Source organism: Physeter macrocephalus, chromosome 17 (assembly GCF_002837175.3).
Source record: "Physeter macrocephalus isolate SW-GA chromosome 17, ASM283717v5, whole genome shotgun sequence".
NCBI lineage: Eukaryota > Metazoa > Chordata > Mammalia > Artiodactyla > Physeteridae > Physeter > Physeter macrocephalus.
This window is the reverse complement of record NC_041230.1, coordinates 43,313,578-43,337,134: the sequence shown is the minus strand read 5'-3', so window position 1 is coordinate 43,337,134 and position 23,557 is coordinate 43,313,578. Positions and strand designations below refer to the sequence as shown.

At 43.8% G+C, this 23,557-nt stretch overlaps 1 protein-coding gene across 7 annotated transcripts in view; it reads left to right on the top strand.

The window, feature by feature from the left end:
• The window catches only part of PDPR (pyruvate dehydrogenase phosphatase regulatory subunit), a 36,679-nt gene that overhangs the window by 10,168 nt on the left and 2,954 nt on the right, over positions 1–23,557 (top strand). For all 7 annotated transcript variants that reach the window (XR_003676383.2, XM_007102575.4, XM_007102573.4 and 4 more), the window contains 14 exons: positions 3,675–3,756; positions 3,852–4,015; positions 4,822–4,943; positions 5,763–5,880; positions 6,634–6,783; positions 9,155–9,347; positions 11,056–11,180; positions 13,049–13,204; positions 13,408–13,541; positions 13,910–14,058; positions 14,526–14,638; positions 16,012–16,106; positions 17,520–17,609; positions 23,046–23,228. Coding sequence is in view for 6 of the 7 variants with exons in the window: in XM_007102575.4 (XP_007102637.2) it covers positions 3,675–3,756; positions 3,852–4,015; positions 4,822–4,943; positions 5,763–5,880; positions 6,634–6,783; positions 9,155–9,347; positions 11,056–11,180; positions 13,049–13,204; positions 13,408–13,541; positions 13,910–14,058; positions 14,526–14,638; positions 16,012–16,106; positions 17,520–17,609; positions 23,046–23,228 (1,874 nt within the window). In the remaining variant the exon portion in view is untranslated. The remainder of the gene's footprint in view (positions 1–3,674; positions 3,757–3,851; positions 4,016–4,821; positions 4,944–5,762; positions 5,881–6,633; positions 6,784–9,154; positions 9,348–11,055; positions 11,181–13,048; positions 13,205–13,407; positions 13,542–13,909; positions 14,059–14,525; positions 14,639–16,011; positions 16,107–17,519; positions 17,610–23,045; positions 23,229–23,557) is intronic.

Sequence of the window (23,557 nt, the reverse complement as noted above, 5' to 3'; positions counted from 1 at the left end):
TTACCTGTGTAATTAAGGGGATAAGGACACAGAATTGTAAGTTAAATAATACTGGAGTAAGTAGGAACTGTCCCAAGAAGAGGGAGACGAAGCCACATTATGGTCTCATATGGTAACAAGGTAGAAAGAAAGTCCAGCGCTTTGTTATAAGGTGATGGATTAGCTAGAAGCCCAGAGTCAAACCCAGTCTCGTGGCTGATGAAGCAGTTTGGTGACCACAGTATAATCATGAGAGGGTAGTGAGGCCCAGTGATGAAATTCAGGACAATGCCTATATGAGGCAGACCTTGCATAATTCACATCACAGACACTTCAAGATTAATACTGACAAAAAATGGTAGCTTTTCTTTTTGCCAACTGAAGTGTAACCTGATTTGTAAATTGTAACTTAAGACTGATTTTCTAATAACTTGAATATGATAGACATGGACCTAACTGTATTTCAGTCCTTTTTGCTTGGATTTAATTTAATGACAACAAGGTACTTGAATCAGATACTAACCAGTATTTGAGTCAGAGGAGGGTCCACATAATGAGCCCAGAAATGGAACTGCTGACTCCTGGTCCTTTGGTTCAGTTACTCGTGCTTTGTTGAGCCTTGCATGGCTCAGCTGGTTAGATTCCAGAGGAATCAGGGCTTCTTTTCTGTAACGTAAGTTAGTCTAGCTTTTGTTCGAGGTCACTGGCTGGAATCCTTTATTGGGCCTGATCTCTCTTTGATATCTGTGGGGCAGTGAGGAAGTCAGGCAACAGAGAGTAAGGGCATCCCCCTCAATCTGTCACCCCCACTCTAGTTCACCAGTGATGCAGTGAAAGATGATGTAGGGACTTCCCTGCTGGAGAATTCTGTTGTCCAGCAGAATGTACAGGTGTGCATTCCAATGACTGCTGTCATTCAGTGGACTGCTTTGAGATATTAAATAAGTGACGTGTACAACGTAGATTTGATGATAACATATAATAAGCTAATCCTCTGAAAATAGTTCATTCATGTGAGGTGTATGTTAACTGCTTTCTACTCTGAATTACTGGGTCACTCCAAGGGTCTCCTCATTAAGCAGATACTAGTTTCTGCAGTGCTTCTTTTGCACATGATGTAATTTTTGTCAAGTGATTGAACATGATCATCTAAAAGTTTTAATAATCTTTGAATGTATTCCACATATTATTTGATCTTATAATAAGGAAGCATCATTCTTTTTTTTAAAATTTATTTATTTTACTTATTTATTTTTGGCTGCATTGGGTCTTCGTTGCTGCGTGCGGGCTTTCTCTAGTTGCAGCAAGCGGGGGCTAATCTTCGTCGCAGCGCACGGGTTTCTCATTACGGTGGCTTCTCTTGTTGCAGGGCACGGGCTCTAGGTGCGCGGACTTTAGTAGTTGTGGCATGGGGGCTCAGTAGTTGTGGCTCGCAGACTTGGTAGTTGTGGCACACGGGCTTAGTTGCTTCGTGGCATGTGGGATCTTCCTGGACCAGGGCTTGAACCCATGTCACCTGCATTGGCAGGCAGATTCTTAACCACTGCACCACCAGGGAAGCCCAGATCGTTCGTTTACAGATGAAAAACCTAGATGCAGGTAGATTAAACCATTAATTTACCAAGTCGGTGACAAATCAATTTTAAAAAATTACTTTGTGGGTTAGAAGGAACTTTTTAAAAAGGTTTAAACATATGTAACAAGTTATATACTCATTATAATAAATGTGAACAATACAGAAATCTAAAAATAAAAAGTGATCCTCCCCACTGAATACCCACCAGAAGGTTATTAGTCTGTGGTTAGTTTGTATGTATATACAGGTCTACTTTTTTTTAACCCAAATGAGATTGTATTAAGCATATTATGTACTTTGTTTTTTCCACTTAAGAACATCTTGTACAAAAATATATGTGCATGAGATTGGTAAAATAAAATGGAACATCCCCACAAAGGATTATTAGGTAGATGTAAAAAGGAGGAAGATGTCTGTGAACTGCTATGGAGTGATCTCTGTGATAATTGTTAAATGAGAAATACAAGGTGTTAAAAAGTATATAAGGGCTTCCCTGGTGGCGCAGTGGTTGAGAGTCCGCCTACCGATGCAGGGGACATGGGTTCGTGCCCCGGTCCGGGTAGATCCCACATGCCGCGGAGCGGCTGGGCCCGTGAGCCATGGCCGCTGAGCCTGCGCGTCCGGAGCCTGTGCTCTGCAACGGGAGAGGCCACAACAGTGAGAGGCCCGCGTACCGCAAAAAAAAAAAAAAAGTATATAAAATGTGCTACTTTTGTGTAAGAAGAAATAAGAAAATATGCAAATGTATACTTAATTTTGTAAAGAAAGAAACATAGGAAGGATAAACCGGAAAGTACTGAGGTTGGTTACCTCCCAGGGTAGGTGGGAAACAAGGTGCAGGGTGGGGGCCTGGGGGGTAGTGGTATTTCTGGCCTGACTTTGTGTAGTTTTGACTTTTAGAATGATGTAAACATTTTGCATATTCAAATATAGAATAAAACCATCAGGAAAAGGGGGGAACGTTCAGTGGAACACTATCAGAAATAATCTAGTTGCATTTCATATGAATAACAACTTTACTATAGGAGGAAAAAAGAACAAACCGAGGGCCTTCTGCTCACAGTATTTAGACTCCACCTTCAGTCAAACACAAAAGGAAATGTGAACAAACATTGACCGGTAATTAGCAAGTTTATTTTTCACAGTGGTATGGACAGTTCTGCTTTCTGTGTACCCCAGGATTGAACAAAAGAGTAAATATATTGAGGATAAATTTACCACTTATAAAATCAGGCTCTGAAATTTCAGTTTTCCGAACTTGGCAATCTTGTCATGTCAGCGAAGGGAATATTTATCTGATGGTTTCAGAAGGAACAATAAAATATTTAAATTATCGTGACTGTATTTCCTTTTTAAAAAGACACTTGATTGATTCAGGTTTTTCTTCATAAGAGCTAAGACTCATTGCATTCTGGGAGGATTGTCATTGACTCAGGTGTAATAGTGGTCGTATCCAGTACATTGATTGCAAACAACAGGAATTGACCGTGGCTAACTTGGGCAAAAGGAGTTTGTTGGAAGGCCACTGGGGCCTGTAGAGTTGGCAGGAGGCTGCCAGCTGGAGGCAAGGTGGAGGCCAGGTTGTAGGGACCCAACAGCAGCCAGTCCCTCAGCTGGAACAGGAATCATGTGGCCAGGACGCTGCTGCTCCTGAGATGAGGGACGTCCAGCCATTCCCCTCCTTGCTCAAGACTCAGTATTCCAGGAGGATCAGATTGGCTGAGCTTAGGTCACAGGCCTGCTGGCTGTACTGAGGCGGAAGATGTACTGAGTGGCCTTCACCAAGGGTTACTCTCCCACCAACAATAGGAGGAGAAAGGGTCTAATTATAATTAAATAAAGGAGTGAAGAATTGATGGGTCACAGTTACTTCTCACCACCCCCCCCAAAAAAAAAACCAAAGGTTTGTTCAGCAATGGTGTCCTTCATTTCTAGTGTAAGAGTGATTTTATGTACATTAAAATCATTTGATCCTCACAAAACTGTGAGCTGAGAATGATTGGGAGCTGGCAGCCCAGGACTCATCACGGGTCTTCCACTTTACAGTCTAGTGGGCTTGCCACTCTGCCTCCCTGCGTTTGGCCTGGTCTGTCTCAGTTTGGGCTGTTTTTTCTTCCAGGTTACATAAGGACAGGCTCGATCTTTCTGGCCCAAACTCAGGACCGGCTGATCTCCCTCAAGCGCATCAATTCAAGGCTGAAGTACGTATGGGGCTAGAAGCCTGTCCTGACTTTACTGTCGTCTGACCTCTGCCGGAGGGCAGTGAATGTCATTGTCCCCCTGTGTTCTGTGGCAGTGTTATAGGCATCCCCTCCGAGATCATCTCCCCCAAGAAAGTGGCCGAACTTCACCCTCTCCTCAATGTGCACGACCTGGTGGGGGCCATGCATGTCCCCGAGGATGCAGTGGTGTCCTCCGCTGATGTGGCTCTTGCCCTGGCAAGTGCTGCCTCCCAAAATGGTAAGCAGGTTTTGGGGTTAGGAAGGAAGAGGTCGTCTAGGAAAGCATCTCTCAGTAGGCAGGCACACCAACCAACTTCCATATGGGGACACTGGCTCCTAGAATTTTTGTCTCAATATAGTATCTGTTAATAAATATTTTTCCTCAGGGCCACATTTTTCTTATTAAGTTCCAAGGAACTGCTTTTAGTCCTGCTTAAAGCACTTCAGATTTAAGGGCATTTTCTCCCCCACAGGACTGGAGAAGCTCTAAGGTTGAAACACACCTTGGGGATTTAATCCACAGCTTGGATCGTATCCTGATGTTGGAATGAATGGGGGGCAGACTGATCAGTGTCCATGGTGTTTTATTCTTTGGATGAACTGATTCATGATGTACGTAGATTAGGATTTAAGGATGCCCTATGGCACTTTTTCTCTCCTACCCCTTTTATGATCCCTGGAATTTTTTTTTTTTTTGGCCATGCTGCGTGGCATGTGGGACCTTATGTCCCTGACCAGGGATCAAACCCGTGCCCCCTGCAGTGGAAGTGCGGCGCCCTAAACACTGGACCACCAGGGAATTCCCATGATTCCTGGAATTTGATTACATACTAAAGTCAGTTTTTTCAGTTGGCCTGGTATTTTCAGTCTTGGGAAGGGTCCATTTACACAGTCTCAGGATGCGGTTCCAGAAGTTTTTTGGTTTTTAAAATTAAAGGCCAGCATCGATCTGGCCTCTTCCGTGTTTGTTGAGAGTCTGCTGCAGATGCCTAATTCTGAAACATCAGATGATGACGCCCCAACTCTTTGTTTACCTTGGAACAGGTGTTCAGATCTATGACCGGACAAGTATTCTTCATGTTATGGTGAGGAAAGGTCAAGTCACTGGTGTGGAGACTGATAAAGGACAGATCCAGTGCCACTATTTTGTCAACTGTGCTGGTCAGGTAGGTTAGCGACAATACTGGGTCACTGCTTTTCTTATTTAACTTTTGTCTCCAGGATTTTGGCGGGGGGGGTGGTGCAGACGTACAGTTAATGTTGTGATGGACTAAGCGGATGTCAGGGACCACACTGTTTCTTGTTTGAACAGGAAAACTCAGAATTCTCTCACTCCAAATCGGAAGCCTGTTCTTATTCCTCAAATAGAAGCCCGGGTGACCTTTCCCTTCCTCCCCCCTGGCTAATTGGCGCTGTCCTGACCAGGAAGGCCAGGAGAGAGTTGGGCATTGACAGAAATCAGTCCTTGGCATCAGGTCTGTCTGTGGTGTTTCATTTCATCCTACCACCCAGCAGATGAGTATTAGCCTGTGTTATTGTGTCAGGAGCGTGGATTCAGTCTCCAGGACGCTAAACCGCTGCTGCTTTGAAGGCAGATTGGTCCCTTGCCTCCCACTCCACAGTCTTAAGGGGACCTAGGAGTACTTGCTGCCGTGTGGAGTTCTTTATGATTGGTATTTGGGGTTTGTGGTTGAGGCCAGACGTTTTGTTAGAAGGGCCTCACTTGCTCCCCACGGGCTCCTTTCACGAGCTGGTAAATCTGTCTTCCTCTGCTCGAAAAGCAGACTTTGTGGTTTGAAGGGTGTAGTGTTGCTCACCGTCCAGTAACTGAACTAAAGCAGAGGCTGGAACTTGGCTTCCCACAGCTGACGTGGAGGCACGAGCGCACAGAAGCCACTTGAAATTACACCCTTTTCAAGAGGCTGCACTTGCTCATTTGTCTTTCTGTTCCTCTTCCACCCACAAATCAATCTGTCCGTTTGTAGTGGGCATACGAGCTGGGTCTGTCCAACGAGGAGCCGGTTAGTATCCCGTTACATGCCTGCGAACACTTCTACCTTCTGACTCGCCCCTGGGAGACCCCTCTGCAGAGCAACGCACCAAGTGAGGACTGGCACTTTGTTTTTGATCTTGTCTCCTTGCCCCTGTTCTGGCCTCTGCAAAGGAAGGCTTTCTGCTAAGGACAGACTGCGCCCGGAAGAGTCTTTTCTTTTCGTTTCTTTTCTGGAGCATGGTACAGGGAGGTGGACCCCACTCTAACTTGACTTTAATAACTCTTTATGAAAGGATGGCCAAAGTGGGCATTGCACTTAAGCAGTTTTGTTTGTTTGCAAGCTAACGGGTAGTCCCAAACAGAGGTCTAAACTGAGAGTGTTTGGAATGTAACCTAGAGTTCTTGACTTAATGCTACACGTTGTGGAGATGTCACAGGTGAGCTATAAACTCGGGCTGTTCAGAGACTCCCGGCGCTGTAGGGAGGGTTTGATACCACTTGGAGGCCTTCATCCCTGGAGTGGGCTCCACAGTCCCCCCTTCTCTCTGGCTTTCACATGGCACGGTGGCAGTTAAGCAGTTTGATTCTGAGAACTAGTCAAAGCTCCTAGGTAAGGGATCTGGTTGGGGATAATCTGAGAAACAGTCTCCACTGTAAATCTGAGAGGGAGGATCCTCCCCCATGACCAGGAACAGTATTTTAAAGCTGATGAATGCCTGTGTTCACTGAACGCTGTTTGGTTAATAAGTCCAATTTTGGGTGTTTTTGTTTTGCTGCTTTTTCTGTCCATTTAGACAGCTGGCTTGCCTCTCAACCCTGTCTTCTCCTCTACCCCCCACCCCCGTGTCATTTCTCTTCCTCAGCTATTGTGGATGCCGATGGAAGAATTTATATTCGGAACTGGCAGGGTGGCATCCTGTCTGGGGGCTTTGAGAAGAACCCCAAACCAATTTTCACTGAGGGCAAGAACCAGCTGGAGATTCAGAATCTACAGGAAGACTGGGATCACTTTGGTGTGTGAACTAGATTCTAACAAGATTGCCTTATATTCGTCTAAGATGTTACACTTTAAAGCCTTTTCAGGAACACAGGCATACCTCATTTTATTGTGCTTCGCACGTACTGGGTTTTTTTTTGAAGTATAGTTGATTTAGTGTCATGCCAAACTCTGCTCTATGATACTGAGTTTTTTATAGATTGAAGTTTGTGTTGAACAAGTCTGTTGGGACTATTTTCCAACAGCATTTTCTCACTTTGTGTCTCTGGCACATTTTGGTAATTCTAACAATATTTCAAGCTTTTTAATTGTTATGGTTGTTACGGGGATCTGTGATCAGTGCTTTTTGTTGTTACTGTTGCAAAAGATATGATTTGCTGAAGGCTCAGATGATGATTAGCATATTTTAGCAGTAAAAGGTTTTTTTGGTTTGTTTTTGACTTTTTTTAGAAGTTTTTAATAATACACTGAAGTCTAAGTAGAAAATTTTTTTAAATGATCATTTTTTTGAGGTATAATTGATGTACAGTATACACGTTTCATGCGTACAATGTAGTGATTCACAATTTTTAAAGGTTATGTTCCACTAATCGTTTTTATAAAATATTGACTACATTCTGTGTTGTACAGTACATCCTTGTAGCTTATTTTTTTATACATAGTAGCTTGTACTTCTTGATTCCCTACCCCTATCTTGTCCCTCCCCTTTTCCCTCTCCCCAACAATAACCACTAGTTTGTTCTCTGTATCTGTGAGTCTGTTTCTTTTTTGTTACATTCACTAGTTTTTCTTTTTTAGAGTCCACATGTAAGTGATAACATACAGTGTTTGTCTTTCTCTGACTCGTTTCACTAAGCATAATACCCTTCAAGTCCATCCATGTTATTGCAAATGGAAAAAGTTGTTTTTTTAAGAGCTGAGTAGTATTCCATTGTGTGTGTGTGTGTGTGTGTGTGTGTATATACACACACACACACAAACACACATCTTCTTTAGCCATCTGTTGATGAACACTTAGGTTGCTTGCATATCTAGCCAAGTAGTTTTTAATTTACATTGTTTTTGGTTATGTACATTGTCTTTTAGACATAATGCTATTGTACATACAGTACACTATAGTATAGTGTGAACAAAATTTTTATATGTACTGAGAAACCAAAAACTTCATGTGACTCGCTATATTGCGATATTCACTTTATTGCGGTGGTCTAGAACTGAACCGAGGTATACCTGTAGTTCCTTATTTGATCTGTGTAACAACCCCTTTTGGTGGTTACAGAGGATAGTCTACAGAGTTCATCTGATCTAAGGATACAGTTATTGGTGAGCAGATTCAAGGACCTAAATTTAAAATCTTGGTTTAAGGGACTTTTGGCTTATCACTTATTTGCCTAAAATAATTGCTGAAATTTTAGGCTGGGAGGAAACCTTCTTTTGATAGGACTTCATTTAAAATTGAAGAGAATTTTAAGAAGCAAAACAGTTTCATTAATATGTTCTTTTATTCAATTTTTAAATAATTTTAATTTAATTTATCGAATAGGTAACACAGTCACATGGTTCCAAATTCAAAAGATATGAAAGGGTCTATAGTGAAGAATGTCCTTCCTTCCACTTGGACTTAAAATTTTTTTTCTTTAAATTGAGGAAATTTCAGGGCTTCCCTGGTGGCGCAGTGTTTGGGAGTCCACCTGCCGGTGCAGGGGGCGCGGGTTCGTGCCCCGGTCCGGGAGGATCCCACGTGCCGCGGGATGGCTGGGCCCGTGGGCCAGGGCCGCTGGGCCTGTGCGTCCGGAGCCTGTGCTCCGTAACGGGAGAGGCCACAGTGATGAGAGGCCCACGTACCGGGAAAAAAAAAAAAAATTGAGGAAATTTCAAACTTTTAAAAGTGAAGAGAATAATATAAAGAAATCCCATGTACCTACCAGCCAGCTTCAGTCTGGCTTCATCTTTACCACTGTCCCACTGGATCATTCCCTGACAATGGACTTAACTTAAAACAGGCTGAGGATCTGTCTTTTGCAGCTGTTGCAACTTAGGGAAACATTGCCTTTTATTACATATCTCTTTGGGGTCATTTAAGAGCTTTTCCGTGAGTCCTGATCCCTTTGAGATTCTATAGCCAGATGTAGTATTTACTCTTCCATAGCTCCTTTCCCTTCTAAAGAGTATCTTTTTTCTCTGTCTTTATGCCAAGAACTCTGTAGGAATGTCCCATACTTCCCCCCAAGGCTTCTGCTTCTGACTGATGGCCCAGTTGGCTCATCTTAGAAAACCTCCACAAGACATTTTCTGAAAGGAGAGGGGGAGTAGAAAAGTGTAAGGGGTAGGGAGTTTTGAATCCCCTAAAGCTGAGGACTGTGTTTGGGTCTGTTTCTGTTGCTCAGAGCCCCTGTTGAGTTCCCTGCTGCGTAGGATGCCAGAACTGGAGACTTTGGAGATCATGAAGTTGGTAAATTGCCCCGAGACCTTCACCCCGGACATGAGGTGCATCATGGGCGAGTCCCCTTCAGTGCGGGGCTACTTCGTCCTGGTGGGAATGAACTCTGCTGGCCTTTCGTTTGGTGGAGGAGCTGGAAGGTAAGTCTTTCCCACTCAGGTTCGGCTTGCAGGGCTTCTTCCTTTCTGGAATTACTTCTGGTTCATAGGGTTTGTGATATACCTAATGTCCATAATAAGAGGAAGACACATGTCATGAGAGAGTTGTCCCCTTGAAAGTACTTGCCGCGGGAGGCTCTCCCCATGTTCCAGACATGTCATTGTACAGAATGTTCTTGGAACTCTTCTTTTGGAGTTAGCCTTGGAGCCAGTGGGATGTTCTTCTGTACTACTTCAGTCATAACAAATGTTGGTCCTTTGAATATGTATTTGAGTTTGGAAATAGCCAAGTGTGGTGAGTGAAGTAGAAGATGATGCTGATCACACAAGTTTTTATTTTCAAATTTGGTACTTATAAAAATTAAGCGAGGGACTTCCTTGGTAACACAGTGGTTAAGAATCTGCCTGCCAATGCAGGGGACACGGGTTCGAGCCCTGGTCCGGGAAGATCCCACATGCCGCGGAGCAACTAAGCCCGTGCGCCACAACTACTGAGCCTGCACTCTAGAGCCCACGTGCCACAACTCCTGAGCCCGCGTGCCACAACTACTGAAGCCCGCATGCCTAGAGCCTGTGCTCCGCAACAAGAGAAGCCACCGCAGTGAGAAGCATGTGCACCACAACAAAGAGCAGCCCCCGCTCGCTGCAACTAGATAAAAGCCTGCGCGCAGCAACGAAGACCCAACGCAGCCAAAAATAAATAAATTAAAAATTAAGCCAGTGTTGAAAGGACAAATACTGTATAATTCCACCCATATGAATACTTACAGGGCTTCCCTGGTGGCGCAGTGGTTGAGAGTCTGCCTGCCGATGCAGGGGACACGGGTTCGTGCCCCGGTCCGGGAAGATCCCACGTGCCGCGGAGCGGCTGGGCCCGTGAGCCGTGGCCGCTGAGCCTGCGCGTCCGGAGCCTGTGCTCCGCAACGGGAGAGGCCACAACAGTGAGAGGCCCGCGTACCGCAAAAAAAAAAAAAAAAAAAAAAAAGAATACTTACAGTAGTCTAATTCATAGAGACGGATGTAGAAGGGTGCTTGCCAGGGGCTAGGTTAAGGAGGGAGTAGGGAGGGGCTGCTTAGTGGATATAGAGTTTGTTTGATGAAAAGAATTCTGGAGGTGGATGGTGGTGATAGTTACAGATAATGTGAGAGTGCTTAATACCACTGAAGTATACACTTGTTAATGGTTAAGATGGTAAATTTTATGTTGTATGTTTTTTACCACAATTTAAAATTTTTTTTAATTAATTGACCAGTGTTCTTGAGTGAATTGTAGAATGGCTCTGAAGACAGTTATGGAGTAGAAGTTACCAAAAATGTTTGGAGCAAAGGCGATATGGCCAGATAACTGTATAACCTCCTGAGGTGACTTTTTACAGGAAAAAAAACAAAAAAAACCCATTGGATGTATGGAGTACATTTGTATGTATATTTTAGTCTTATTTCTTCATAGTTGTGGCTTATCTCTGTACTTTCTAGGGAATCATCATTAGAGCTTATATCCTCATAGCGGTCTTGTGAGAGCAGTAGATGGATAAAATTTGTTTCTTCCAGAAATTAAGGAAATTGCCCAGAATTGCTCAACCACTCTTGACAAGATAGAGTCTTTTGATTCTGTTGGTGCTTGATTCCTAGTACAGCGCTGAGCGTATCACGGTGCTGAGAGGCCCAGCAACTTCCCCCATCTACACAGGTACCTCGCTGAGTGGATGGTGCATGGCTATCCCTCAGAAAGTGTCTGGGAACTGGACCTGAAGCGTTTTGGAGCCCTCCAGAGCAGCCGAACCTTCCTGCGCCACCGTGTCATGGAAGTCATGCGTAAGTGAAGCTTTATCCCCGTTGCCCATCGTTGCAGTCATCTGACTGGTTCTGCATCCAGAGGGGCAGATTCTTCCATGGTTCTTTAGTAATTGCTTCAAGTTGGGCTTCTGAGTTTGGCTGTTTCAGGCCTGTGTTGGGGGCATTATGCCCACGTGACATTTATGGAACATTTTCTTTAGCGTATTGTATCTTAGTTACCTCCGGGACCAGGAAAGTGGACTAGGACATACAGGTGGTGATTCCTGTCAGACTCCTGGCAGCAGCTTCTTGAACATTCCCAGCGTTTCCTCCTTTCCACTGTGCTCTGTCAGAATGAATGCTCTCACTCCCCACTTGGTCTTTGAGATCATGGTTTGCTTTCCAAGGCAGAGAATTTGCCAGGTTAGTCTCAAAGCTTCAGGCTCCTTTGGGTGACTCTCGTCATTAACCCATCCTCTGCTAGCAAGATAGGAAACCGTTTCTCATGTAAATACCAAACATACATTCCTGCTCTTTCTCCTTGTTTTTGCTTCTCTCTGACTTTGAAGGATTGGACGCTTTTAACTTGTTACTACTTTGTCTTGGCTTTATTTTCCAGTGAGCCCTTTAGAGATAACTGTTGAATCAGGAATTGAACTAAATCAGATTGTAATTTCATTTTTTTATACCGAGGAACTATTTTCAGACTCGACAAAATATATCTATTTGGGCAATAGTTATCCTCAGGACTAAGATTGTGCGTTGGCTGTGACCAGCATTCTTGGTTAAGGATGGACTGTTGGTTTAGTATTTGGAGGTTCCATTAGCATTGAGGCCTTTGGATGACCTTTCACACCTGTGTGCTCACTTTTGGTCTGTGGCAGAGAATTCACATCCATGGGAGTTAAAGGACCTGGAAGCAGTATGTGTAACTGCTTAGGTTCTCTAGTGAATATTTTGGTTACAGTGTTGAACTGTTAAGAGTCTAGGTTTCTACATCCATCATTACTTTGGAAGCTGTGCAAATCGTAAATTAGCTGGAGCTTCTTCTTGATGATACAGTACTTTTGGTGGCCGCCTCTGATTCTCATGAGATGGAAGTTGCAGGCATGATAGAAAACGGGGAAAGGGAAAGTAGGACCTAAAGCCCAGAGGAGACTGTCACAGTATAAGGACGCCAGCTTGGTTTCCTTCTCTGTCATCTCCCAGTCTCCCCCCACGCTGATGTACCTCTCGTTTGGCCTGGTGTGAAGTCCGGTCTTCTCTCTGCAAGACACTAGAGATCACACACTTTCTGGATATTTTACTTATTACTGTTGCAGATTGGACATTAGGAGAAATGAATTCTGACCCTCCCTTTGTTATGTAAATAATGTCACTGGGACAGTACTTTGCAACCTGTCAGATTTCAGAACCACCAAATCAAGGTATGCTGTGTGCCCTTTTGCTTCAGAGATGGCTAAATATTAGGAAAAGTGTGTAACAGGTCTGAGACTCCAGCAACACAGGCACTGGAAAGAATCAGGTGCCATTTTTTCACACTTTGTAACCACCTGTGTCCCGTGTAGACGTAACCTTCATCTCTGCTGGGAGCTTACAAGGTTTAGAACTCTGACCTTTCTCCCATTATTTCTACCTGCTAATTTGGAACAGTAATTATAAACAAAGATCTAGAGTTGTTATGTGACTCACAGCTATATAAGCCTATGGAGGGGCGTTACCAGCTCTTGCAATGTGATCCTTTCTTCTGGAACATTCGTGTCACACTGCTGGGTACTGTTTGGCAAATTAGGCTACAGCAGCCTGAACGCATGCTTTTTTTGAATAGGAGCAACTCCAGAGGCCCATGGATATTGGCGCTCAGCTCTGTGCCTTGGGCTTTCATAGACTGCTCTTCTCTCTCCTAGCTCTGCTGTACGATCTGAAGGTTCCCCGTTGGGACTTCCAGACAGGAAGGCAGTTACGCACATCTCCTCTGTATGACCGGCTGGATGCACAAGGAGCCAGGTGGATGGAGAAACATGGATTTGAGAGGCCAAAGTACTTTGTGCCACCAGACAAGGGTAAGAAGGCACGTTCTCCTGTTTGTTTTTTGGTTTTTTTTGTCTTAAGAATAAAAAACCTTGTTTTTAAATGTGCATAGCTAGTTTGTCTTCCTAGGAGAATAAATAATAAAAACCTATTATACTCTACTAAGCCATCAAGGAGACTCACCAGTACAAGTCCCCTCCTTTTCTGTCTTCCTTTGGTTTTCTCTGTCCTGCAGACCTGTTGGCCTTGGAGCAGAGCAAGACTTTTTACAAGCCGGACTGGTTTGAGATTGTGGAGTCCGAAGTCAAGTGCTGTAAGGAGGCCGTGTGTGTCATTGACATGTCCTCTTTCACAAAGTTTGAAATAACAGTAAGTATTTGGGAACCAAAAGAACAGATTTGGAAACTTGCATATTTATTGAATGCCTCTTGTTTTTCATCTGTCACTTCAAAGCAGACTAAGAACTCTGATATATTTTAGGTTTCACCTGTATTGTAACATTTTCTGGAATTTTTAGCTCTCTGTTTCTGGTTCTTTATCTGCTTGCAGAGGCTTATTTGACACTAGAATCAATAGCTAGCTTTCTTTGGAGCTCGTTGCAGTGGAGCAAATCTGCAAACACTGTTGCACGAGTACCGGCTAATTGAATTTTCTCTGCAAGTGACTGCTTGTCAGGCCGCATTACCGGCCAGAGATTCTCATGTTTGTTCTCTCTGCTTCGTTCCCTCACCCTACAGTCCACCGGGGATCAGGCATTAGAAATTCTCCAATACCTCTTCTCCAATGACCTTGACGTGCCCGTGGGCCACATCGTGCATACCGGCATGCTCAACGAGGGTGGAGGGTACGAAAATGACTGCAGCATAGCACGGCTGAGCAAGCGCAGGTGAGCCGGCTGCCGCTCTACTCCCTGCGCCTAATGGCCGTGGCGGAGCCGAGCCCTCAGCTCACCTCTCCAGGAAACTAATAACACTGAGGACAAAAAAACATTTCATTAAGTCATGGCCAGTTCATTAGCAGCCCAGCACACGCACACAAATCACCAGGAGGAAAAAAAAAAAAAAACCCACCAGATTATGTAAAACTTGGTGTGGAAAAATTACTCTACTGAGGAAAAATGCCTTATCTTATGTTAGTAGGTCTGTATAATTTCTTGGCACTAGCAGAAAGCCAGAATCTTCTGTTTTGTCATTATGTGGTATATCCTAGAAGTGCGTGCTGTTGGCCTTCCCTAAAAGCTAAGAGATCATTCACCAGTATTCTGTTTGTTGCTTTGAAACTAGCTGAGAACTTACTGCTTCCTGATCATTTTCCTGGTGCCTGGTTTTGATTACTTTTGGGTCTCACTTTCAGTTTCTTCATGATTTCTCCAACCGACCAACAGGTCCACTGTTGGGCCTGGCTTAAGAAATACATGCCAGAAGACAGCAACCTGATTCTGGAGGACGTCACCTGGAAATACACCGGTAAGGGGGCCCTCTGCAGTCAGCTGAGCGAGGAAAAGCCAGCTGATCGAAGTTGATCCAGGTCTGTCTTCTCCATTTGCCTTCTCTATATCTGATATTCAAAAATGAGTGTCAGAATTAGAATTTTGGAAGAGGCTCCTGGTCAGAAAATTGATCTCTAATGCTTCCCCATGTTTTTATAAGTGAAGTGTGAATGAGTTAGTGCTTCAGTTTCTTTGTGTTTTGTTTACTGCTGTCTCCCCTACAGCCAGCATATCAGAGTGCAAATATTTGTTGAATGAATGAGCGACTCATTATTAAAGTATTTTTATATTTATTACCTAAGTAGTATTTTCTTCAAAATTTCCCCTTAGTTTTTATTTTTTCTTTAACGAGTAAATATTTTTTAAGGATAGATAACTTAATTTCCGTATTATCTCTTCCTCAGCAGTCTTCTCAGGGAGCAACCCCTCCTCTTCTGCCACCTGATTCCAGCTTTAACCCCTCCCTATCCTCAATGGACCCCTGCCCCTCGCCTCCACCAGGCCCTCATCCTCAGTTCATCGTGGTAGCAAATATGATTACCTTCTTGCTACCAGATTAGAAAACTATAGAAGCTTATTGAAGCAAGCCTATTTTCTAGTCCAGTTAAGGGTATTTGATATGTAATTAGCTTAGGTGCTGTTGTAAATGTGACAGAATCCAGGCGGGGTGGGCAGCTCTCCTCAGGGCTCTCCTGGTACTGATTTGCGTTTAGGGCTTTTTCCATCATGTAGCCACATTGGGAAGAGGAGGGGAACGGGAATTGTTTTTGTTTTGTCTTGTTTTAAAAAATTTATTTATTTGGCTGTGCTGGGTCTTAGTTGAGGCACGCAGGATTTTCATTGTGGCACACGGGATCTTTAGTTGCAGCACGTGGACTTCTTGGTTGCGGCATGTGGGATCTAGTTCTCTGACCAGGGATTGAACCCGGGCCCCCTGCATTGGGAGCATGGAATCTTAGCCACAGGACTATCAGGGAAGTCCCAGGGAACAGGAATTGTGCAGGGGGGTTTTGGCCAGCCCCGGGAGTGGGCTCCTATCCCCTGGCCTCATGATCCCAGTCTAGTTGCAAAGGAGGCTGTGGAGTTTTGTCTTCCTTTGTACCCAGGAAGAGGCAACACACTAGCCAGGCTGTCAGATGCCAGGAGTCAGTAGCAGCATTTAGCAGCCCTGTCAGGAGAAGTGTATTTGCCAGAATCAAGGTCCACCCTAGGATTGCCTAAGCAAATGGACATTTTCATGGTCTTGCCACCCAGACATGGCCATAGGTGAGCAAGTCCAGAACAGACCTTTCCCATTGGTTCAGCTGTTCACCTGGAGCTGCCAGACATCTCTTGTTCTTTTCCGTTTAGCCCTCAATCTGATTGGTCCTCGAGCTGTGGATGTGCTGTCTGAGTTGTCCTATGCCCCTATGACTCCAGACCATTTCCCAAGTCTGTTTTGCAAGGTGGGTACTAGTAAAGTTCTAGTTTTTAAATAAGCAGGGACTATTGCTTTTATAGAAATGGCAATTACATGTTCTCACTATGGTGCTAATACCCACAAAGCGTGTTCTGACTGTTATTAAGCAAACAGAATGACTGAGTAAATCCATTTCTTTTTCAGTCTTCATGTTCTTCTTCTTTAATAAACATTGATATCTTTGAAGACCTAATTTCTCTGAATATCAGTTTTATATGTTTATTGATTTCTGTAGAGGTGGATTAAAATTTTAAGTTATAGTGTTATGACGCGGATGCCAAAAAAATGCCAGTCAAGGTCAGGTCCCTTCTCTCCATGCAGTGCTTCCTCTTTTCCATACACAAAATAACTTCTGTGTATGTGGCACCTTCAGGTAAGAAATGGTTTAGGTGAATCCCTAAACAACTTCCTTAATTTTCTTTGTTTCTTATAAATTTTCTGTCTTATACTTGGCAACTAGAGCTGAGTGAAACAAATTGTAACTGAATAAAAGGAAGGATAACTGAACACAGTGTCTGGGAAGTGGCTGATTAGAGGCCCAGACAGACATGTTTTGGCAGCCTGTCACGAGAAGCTCGGACAGTTACTGATGGGATGCTCTTTGACGTTCAGACCGAGGTTAGGCTCCACCTCTCACGTGATTTTACAGCTCTCCTGCTTCTCCATGGCGCAGTTAAAGCAACAGGAAACTCTGTTAGCTGGCAGCAGACCCTGTCACAGCACAATCTTTGCTCCTTGAAGAAGTAATCCACATGCGTGCGCCTACAGTGTACTGCGCTGTGCCTGCTCGTGGAAACAGTCTGCTTTAGGGCCATCTGGGGCTTACCACTTCCCATTGCGGGAACGGTGATTGAGTCAGGGGCCCCTTTTGGGTAACTGAGCTGCTGGAAACACGTTTTGAACGTGAGAAGCCCAGTCTCTTCCCCCAGGGTAGCAGGTGAACGGTGTTCTTTGGTCATCTGGCATCATCTTCTGTGGGGCAGGTACCCAGGACTTGTCTGCCAGGTCCGCCAGAAAACACATTTGCCCGGTCTTCTTTGCTCCCGGCGTCTCTGACTAAAACAAATCTTTAGCACGACTTTGTAAAAAGAAGTATTTCATGCTTGTCAAAGACGTTGCCTCTACTTCCCTCCAGTAGCTTGGCTGGCACTCCTGAACTGGGGGTGTTTATGAGAAGAGGCATTGGAAAGGCTGTGCTCTGTTCCTAATGACCCCAATGCCTGGAAACAGACTGTCTTGAGGAAGAAATTTTCATTCACATATATCTCCATTAGGGTCCAACACAGGGTACAGAGCTAATGAGAGGGGTTGCCTCAGGCGTTTATTCCTCTAACAAACACGGAGGGGCCCACTGCCCCTAACGAGTTTCCACGATGACCTCCTCCCTTTGTTTCCACAGGAGATGAGCGTGGGCTACGCAAATGGGATCCGGGTGATGAGCATGACTCACACGGGAGAGCCAGGATTCATGCTTTATATTCCTATAGAGGTGAGAACCCCGGGAGGACGGGTGCTGGCAGGGTTAGAGCGCCGTGTCTCCCCGGGCCTTGGTCGCCGAGGTAGGCTGCGTTCCAGAGACTTTAACGTTTTTAGCTAAGTTATGTCCTTTTTTTGTGTAGGTAATATATTCACATGGTCTAAAAATCACAACCTCTAAAAAGTATTCAGTGCCACCCGACTAGTTCCCAGCAACCACCACCAGTGATATAATTGTTAGTTTATATCATGTCAGAGATCTCTGTGCATATGGAAGCAAGTTCAAAGACGTATTCATAACCCTCTTTTTTAGAAACACAAATGGAGGCTTACTGCTGTTCATCATCTTGATTTTTTTTACTTAGCAATTTAGCGATTTTTCCCTGCCAGTACCTAAAGAGAAAGAGCTTCCTTTTTCTTTTTTTTCTTTATTTTTTAATGAAAATGATACAGTATGCCATTATATAGTTGAATCGTAATTTATTTGACCAGTCTGGTACTAATAGACATTTATAGGGTTTCTAGTCCTTTGCTGTTATAAAAAATTCTGCAGTGTACAAGAGTGTCTTTTTCTTTATTGCTTGTACCAGCACACAGAATTGTCAAACTTTGGGCTGATGGGTGCAGTTTCATGCAAGAGATCAAGCTACTTTTCAAAACCCATCTCACTCCGAGTAAAAGCCCGTCTGCAGGGCCCACACAGCTCTGCCGACCCTTCTCCACACTGCTGCTCCTGATCTCACCCTGTCTTCTTGCCTCTCACTCCTTGCTGGACATGCTTCTGCCTCAGGGCCTTTCCACTTGCCCTTCCCCTTTCTTTGGCATATCCCTCCCCTCTGTAGAGCCTCCCAAGCTCACAGCCACACCTGCTTCAGGTCTTATTCACACCTCACCTTTTAAAAAAAAAAATTTTTTTTTTTAATTTTAATTTTTATTTTTATTTTTTTGCCGTACGCGGGCCTCTCACCGCCGCGGCCCCTCCCACCGTGGAGCACAGGCTCCGGACGCGCAAGCCCAGCAGCCACAGCCCACGGGCCCAGCCGCTCCACAGCACGCCGGATCCCCGCCGGACCGGGGCACGAACCCGCATGCCCCGCATCGGCAGGCGGACTCCCAACCACTGCACCACCAGGGAAGCCCTTTTTATTTAATTTAAAAAAAAATTTTTTTTGGCCACGCCGCACAGCCTGTGGGATCCTAGTTCCCCAACCAGGGACTGAACCCACGTCCCCTGCAGTTGGAAGCACGGAGTCTTAACCACTGGACCACCAGGGAGGTCCCCACACCTCACCTTTTTTTTTTTTTTTTTTTTAAGTTTATTATTTTTGGCTGCGTTGGGTCTTCATCACTGCCCACGGGCTTTCTCTAGTTGTGGTGAGCGGGGGCTACTCTTCGTTGTGGTGCACAGGCTTCTCATCGTGGTGGCTTCTCTTGTTGCAGAGCGTGGGCTCTAGGCGTGCAGGCTTCAGTAGTTGTGGCACGGGGGCTCAGCAGTTGTGGCTCACGGGCTCTAGAGTGCAGGCTCAGTAGTTGTGGTGCACGGGCTTAGTTGCTCCACGGCATGTGGGATCTTCCTGGACCAGGGCTCGAACCCGTGTCCCCTGCATTGGCAGGTGGATTCTTAACCACTGGGCCACCAGGGAAGTCCCACCTCACCTTCTTGAAGATACCTTATTTAAAGTTGCAGCCTCTGGCCCCCTCCTCCCTAGCCTCCTTCCGTTTTATTTTTCTCAAGAGTGCTTAACCACTGTCTCATAGAATATATATTTTCTTTATCTTGTTCATCACATTACCCCTGTTTAAATGTAGGTTTGCTAAAGGCAGGGATACTTGTTTAACTTCTGTATACCCAGCAGTTAGAGAAATACTTGGCACATAGTAAATGCTAATAAATGTTACATGAATGAATGTCCGGGCAGTATCTTTTGTCCATTTTTGTATTGAATTATTGGTCTTTTTCCCCAATTTCTAGGCATTCTCTGAATCAGCCAGCCAGTCCTTACTATTAAGTTGTAAATTTTTTTTCCAGTTTGTCATTTGTCTTGATTTGTTTTGCCACGTAGAAGGGTTTATATATATATATATATATATATATATATATATATTTGGCTGTGTTGGGTCTTTGTTGCTGGGCGCAGGCTTTCTCTAGTTGTGGCGAGCGGGGGCTGCTCTTCATCGTGGTGCGTGGGCTTCTCATTGTGGTGGCTTCTCTTGTTGCGGAGCACGGGCTTTAGGCGCGTAGGCTTCAGTAGTTGTGGCTCACGGGCTCTAGAGCACAGGCTCAGTAGTTGTGGCACACGGTTTTAGTTGCTCTGTGGCGTGTGGGATCTTCCCGGACCAGGGATGGAACCCGTGTCCCCTGGCAGGTGAATTCTTAACCACTCTGCCACCAGGGAAGTCCCAGAAAAGTTTTCTAAATTTTACTTTTTATTTTGGAAATGTTTCGTATGTTGAAAAAACTTTTTTTTGTAGGTGATTTGATGAATCTTTTGTGGCTTCTAGAGTTTAAATACATAGAAGGGGCTTCCCCACTCTAGAGTTAAAAAATTTTTCCACTTCTGGTGCTTTTATAGTTTGTGTTGTTGCTATTTATGGGTTTGTGTGTTTTGTTTTTTCGTATTTAAATGCTCCAACCTTTTGCACTGTCTCTTGGTACACTTTATGAGCTATGGATCAAACTATTTTTTCTAACAACATGGATGACCAGTTGATGTGAGATTGATTCTACCTTTATCACATACTAAGTTTCTATATATATATTTAGATTTATTTCTGGACTTTTATTTGTGTATCCAGTATCACAGTTTTCATTACTGAGTCTTTATTGTATATTTTAATACTTGGTAATGCTTATCCTCCCTCATAGCTTGGAAAACTCTGGAAAAGAATAATTCCTGTTTCCTTATTTTTCCTTATAAACTTTTATAATGATCTAGTTAAAACAAAAACACCCTGAGTTTTTGGATTGTGTTACATTTGTAAATTAGGAAGAGTTGACATTCTTATGTGTTGAATCTTAACAATCAAAATATACCTTTCTTTATGTGGGTGTTTTTTTTGGTGACCTTCAGAGGTATTTTGAAGTCTTCATGTAGATGGTATTCATTTCTTAAATTTATATGAATAATATTTTGGTGGTGTTGCTGTTGTGAATGGGAAGGGTGTCTTTATTCTGGTGTCTTCTGATTTATGAAAGCTTTTTTCCCTGTATATTAATGCTTTAACCTGTTTCCCTCCTAAACTATCTTACTGTTTATAGCTGTTTTTTAGTTGATGCTCTGGAATTTCCAGGGTTCAGTCTTACCATACACAAACAATAGTTTTTGTTTCTTAACAATTTTTATTCCTGCATTTTCTTTCCCTGGTCCAGTTGTGACAAGTAGCAGTGATCTTCAACCTCGTCATGTTCTTGACATTAGTCAGACTACTCGTGGTGTTAGGTTTCCTTTTAATTATTCAATGAAGCATGGATTTACCAGCCCATGAAATTTTATCTGCTTTTCCACACTCAGAAGTACTATAACAATATTTATTAAGGTGAAGGGATTATTCATGATTTGAGAAGAGTTGATATGCATGTAGCTGATTTGTTTTGCCTGTACTGAAGTGCCATATGGTCATTCAGGTGTTACCACCTGCTCCTGGGTCATTAATCAGCCAAGCCCATCAGGAGGGAGAAGCCCTGTTTGTTTTCTACCCAATTTTCCTAGGCTGGTCCCATTTTTATGGTTTTCCGTGAGTCCAAGAGGTAATCTGTGCACTGCTTGGATTCTTTTCAAGCTGGCTGTTGTCCTCAAGAAGCTTATACTGGTCTCTGAGGAGCTGCCTTCCAAAGCATGGTGGCAGATAGCAGGTTGGTTTGTTCACACTCAATCCCTGGCATCTAGTGAGAAAATGAGTAAGTAGTGGGGACCCACTTTTCGCTTTGCTTTTCTCTAGCCCAAGACTACTCACCTGCTTTAAATCTTTCCTCCTTTGTCTTCTTCTTAATTCAAGTATGGAGCATTCAGCTCGAGACACTGAACCCACCCGAGATACAGCTCATTCTTACTCTCGTTTCCCAGCCAGTCTCCAATGGTCTCCTCCACCCGCCTTTGCTATTTGCAGTGTTTCACTTACACACATACCACAGGCTGTGTTGTACCCAATAGCTCAGACTCCCTTTTCCACATCTAACGTTGTCTTGATCACAGTGGTCTGTTTAGTCAATGCCTGTTCGGCTGCAGTAGTGCAGTTTATAGAGCAACATACATTACCAGGATAAAGAATTGCGATACGAATGAAGCAGATTTTTGTTTTTGTCTTTTTCTCCCCCTTTTTATTGATATAATTTACATACATCATTGTATGAGATTAAGGTGGACAGGATAATGGATTGACTTACATAGATTGTGAAATGATTACCACAGTAAGTTTAGTTACTAGCATCCATCATCTCATATAGACACAATAAAAAGAAAAAAAAATTTTTTTTCCTTGTGATGAGAAGAACTCTCAGGATTTACTCTTAATTTTCATCTGTATCACACAGCAGTATCACCTAGTCATCATGTTGTGCATTATGTCCCTAGTACTTACCTTATAACCGGAAGTCTGTACCTTTTGACCACCTTCCTCCAGTCCCCACCTGTAACCACAAATTGATCTCTTGGTCTATGAGTTTAGTTGCTATTTTGGTTTTATTGTTGTTTAATAGATGTTGTTTTTTTAAGATCCCACACATAAGTGAGATTATAGAGTGTCTGTCTTCCTCATTCCTCTGTGTCTTGTTTTCTGTTTTACGGTTTTTAAAGTAAACTGTGTAGTTGTCGGGCTTTAAACTTAACAGAGTATGTTTAGATTATTTGCTTTCAATTTGGAAAACTTTTGTTCATTTAAGTTATGTGACACTTAAACGTGTCTGGAACCAAGAACAAAACAGCATGAGAGACTGGATACTGTGGGACACGGGTAGGAGAGCTCTGATTTTTGGGGTCCTCTGTGACTCACTCTAGGTCTCTTAAGATATGCCATAATCCCTGTGACAAATCAGAGTTGTGCATGCATGTCTAGAGTTATGTGTAACCCCAGTTTTGCAGCATAGGCCAGTGCATAAGGGAAGGACCAAGTTCAGGGAACTGGCGCAAGAGAACAAAGCCAGTGGAGGACGCATGGCTGTTGGAGAGGCAGTTACGAGACTGGTCGTTTACTGAGTGGTAAGAGAGCTTCTGTGAGTTATTATTTAATAAGTGCTATATACTGAGATCCTAGATATTTTAGAGAAGTAAAAAGATACGGGTGCTGCTTTGGTGGAGCTTAAGCCTGGGCTGCAGCACTTTGGTTTCCTGAGGATTGTAGACAACCTTCTCCCTTGTCCAGGTAACAGTGTCAGCCATCAGGCACTGCCAGACAGATTCCATGTTTAATTCTGAAGGTCTGCTGGTTACTGACCTTTTGTCTCTCCCTCTAGTACGCCCTGCACGTATACAACGAAGTGATGAGTGTTGGACAGAAATATGGAATCCGGAATGCTGGGTATTATGCTCTTCGTAGTCTCCGAATTGAAAAGTTTTTTGCCTTCTGGGGTCAGGATTTAAACACCCTCACCACACCCCTGGAATGCGGACGAGAGTCTCGGGTGAAGTTAGACAAGGTATTGTACCTGTGTGCAGTCCACTCTGCCCTCAGCTTCCTGAGCAGGGAGCCTGCATGAGAACAGCAAGAGCTGAGGTGGGAGAAAAAGTGTATGTGTTGAGACCTCAAAATGTTTCTATGAGATAAAACACGTAATATGGAAACATCATAAATAGACTACACTTGTTTGGGGCACTTTGCTCTCTTTTAGACTGAGTGCTTTCTGGGCGGTTTTTCTGAGTTGATTGTGGTAATTCATTAACATTCCACGAATATATATGTACAAATGAGTCACTTTACATTCAACTGCCTAGTTTTTTCATAATCACCATTCAAGAGGATGAAGTC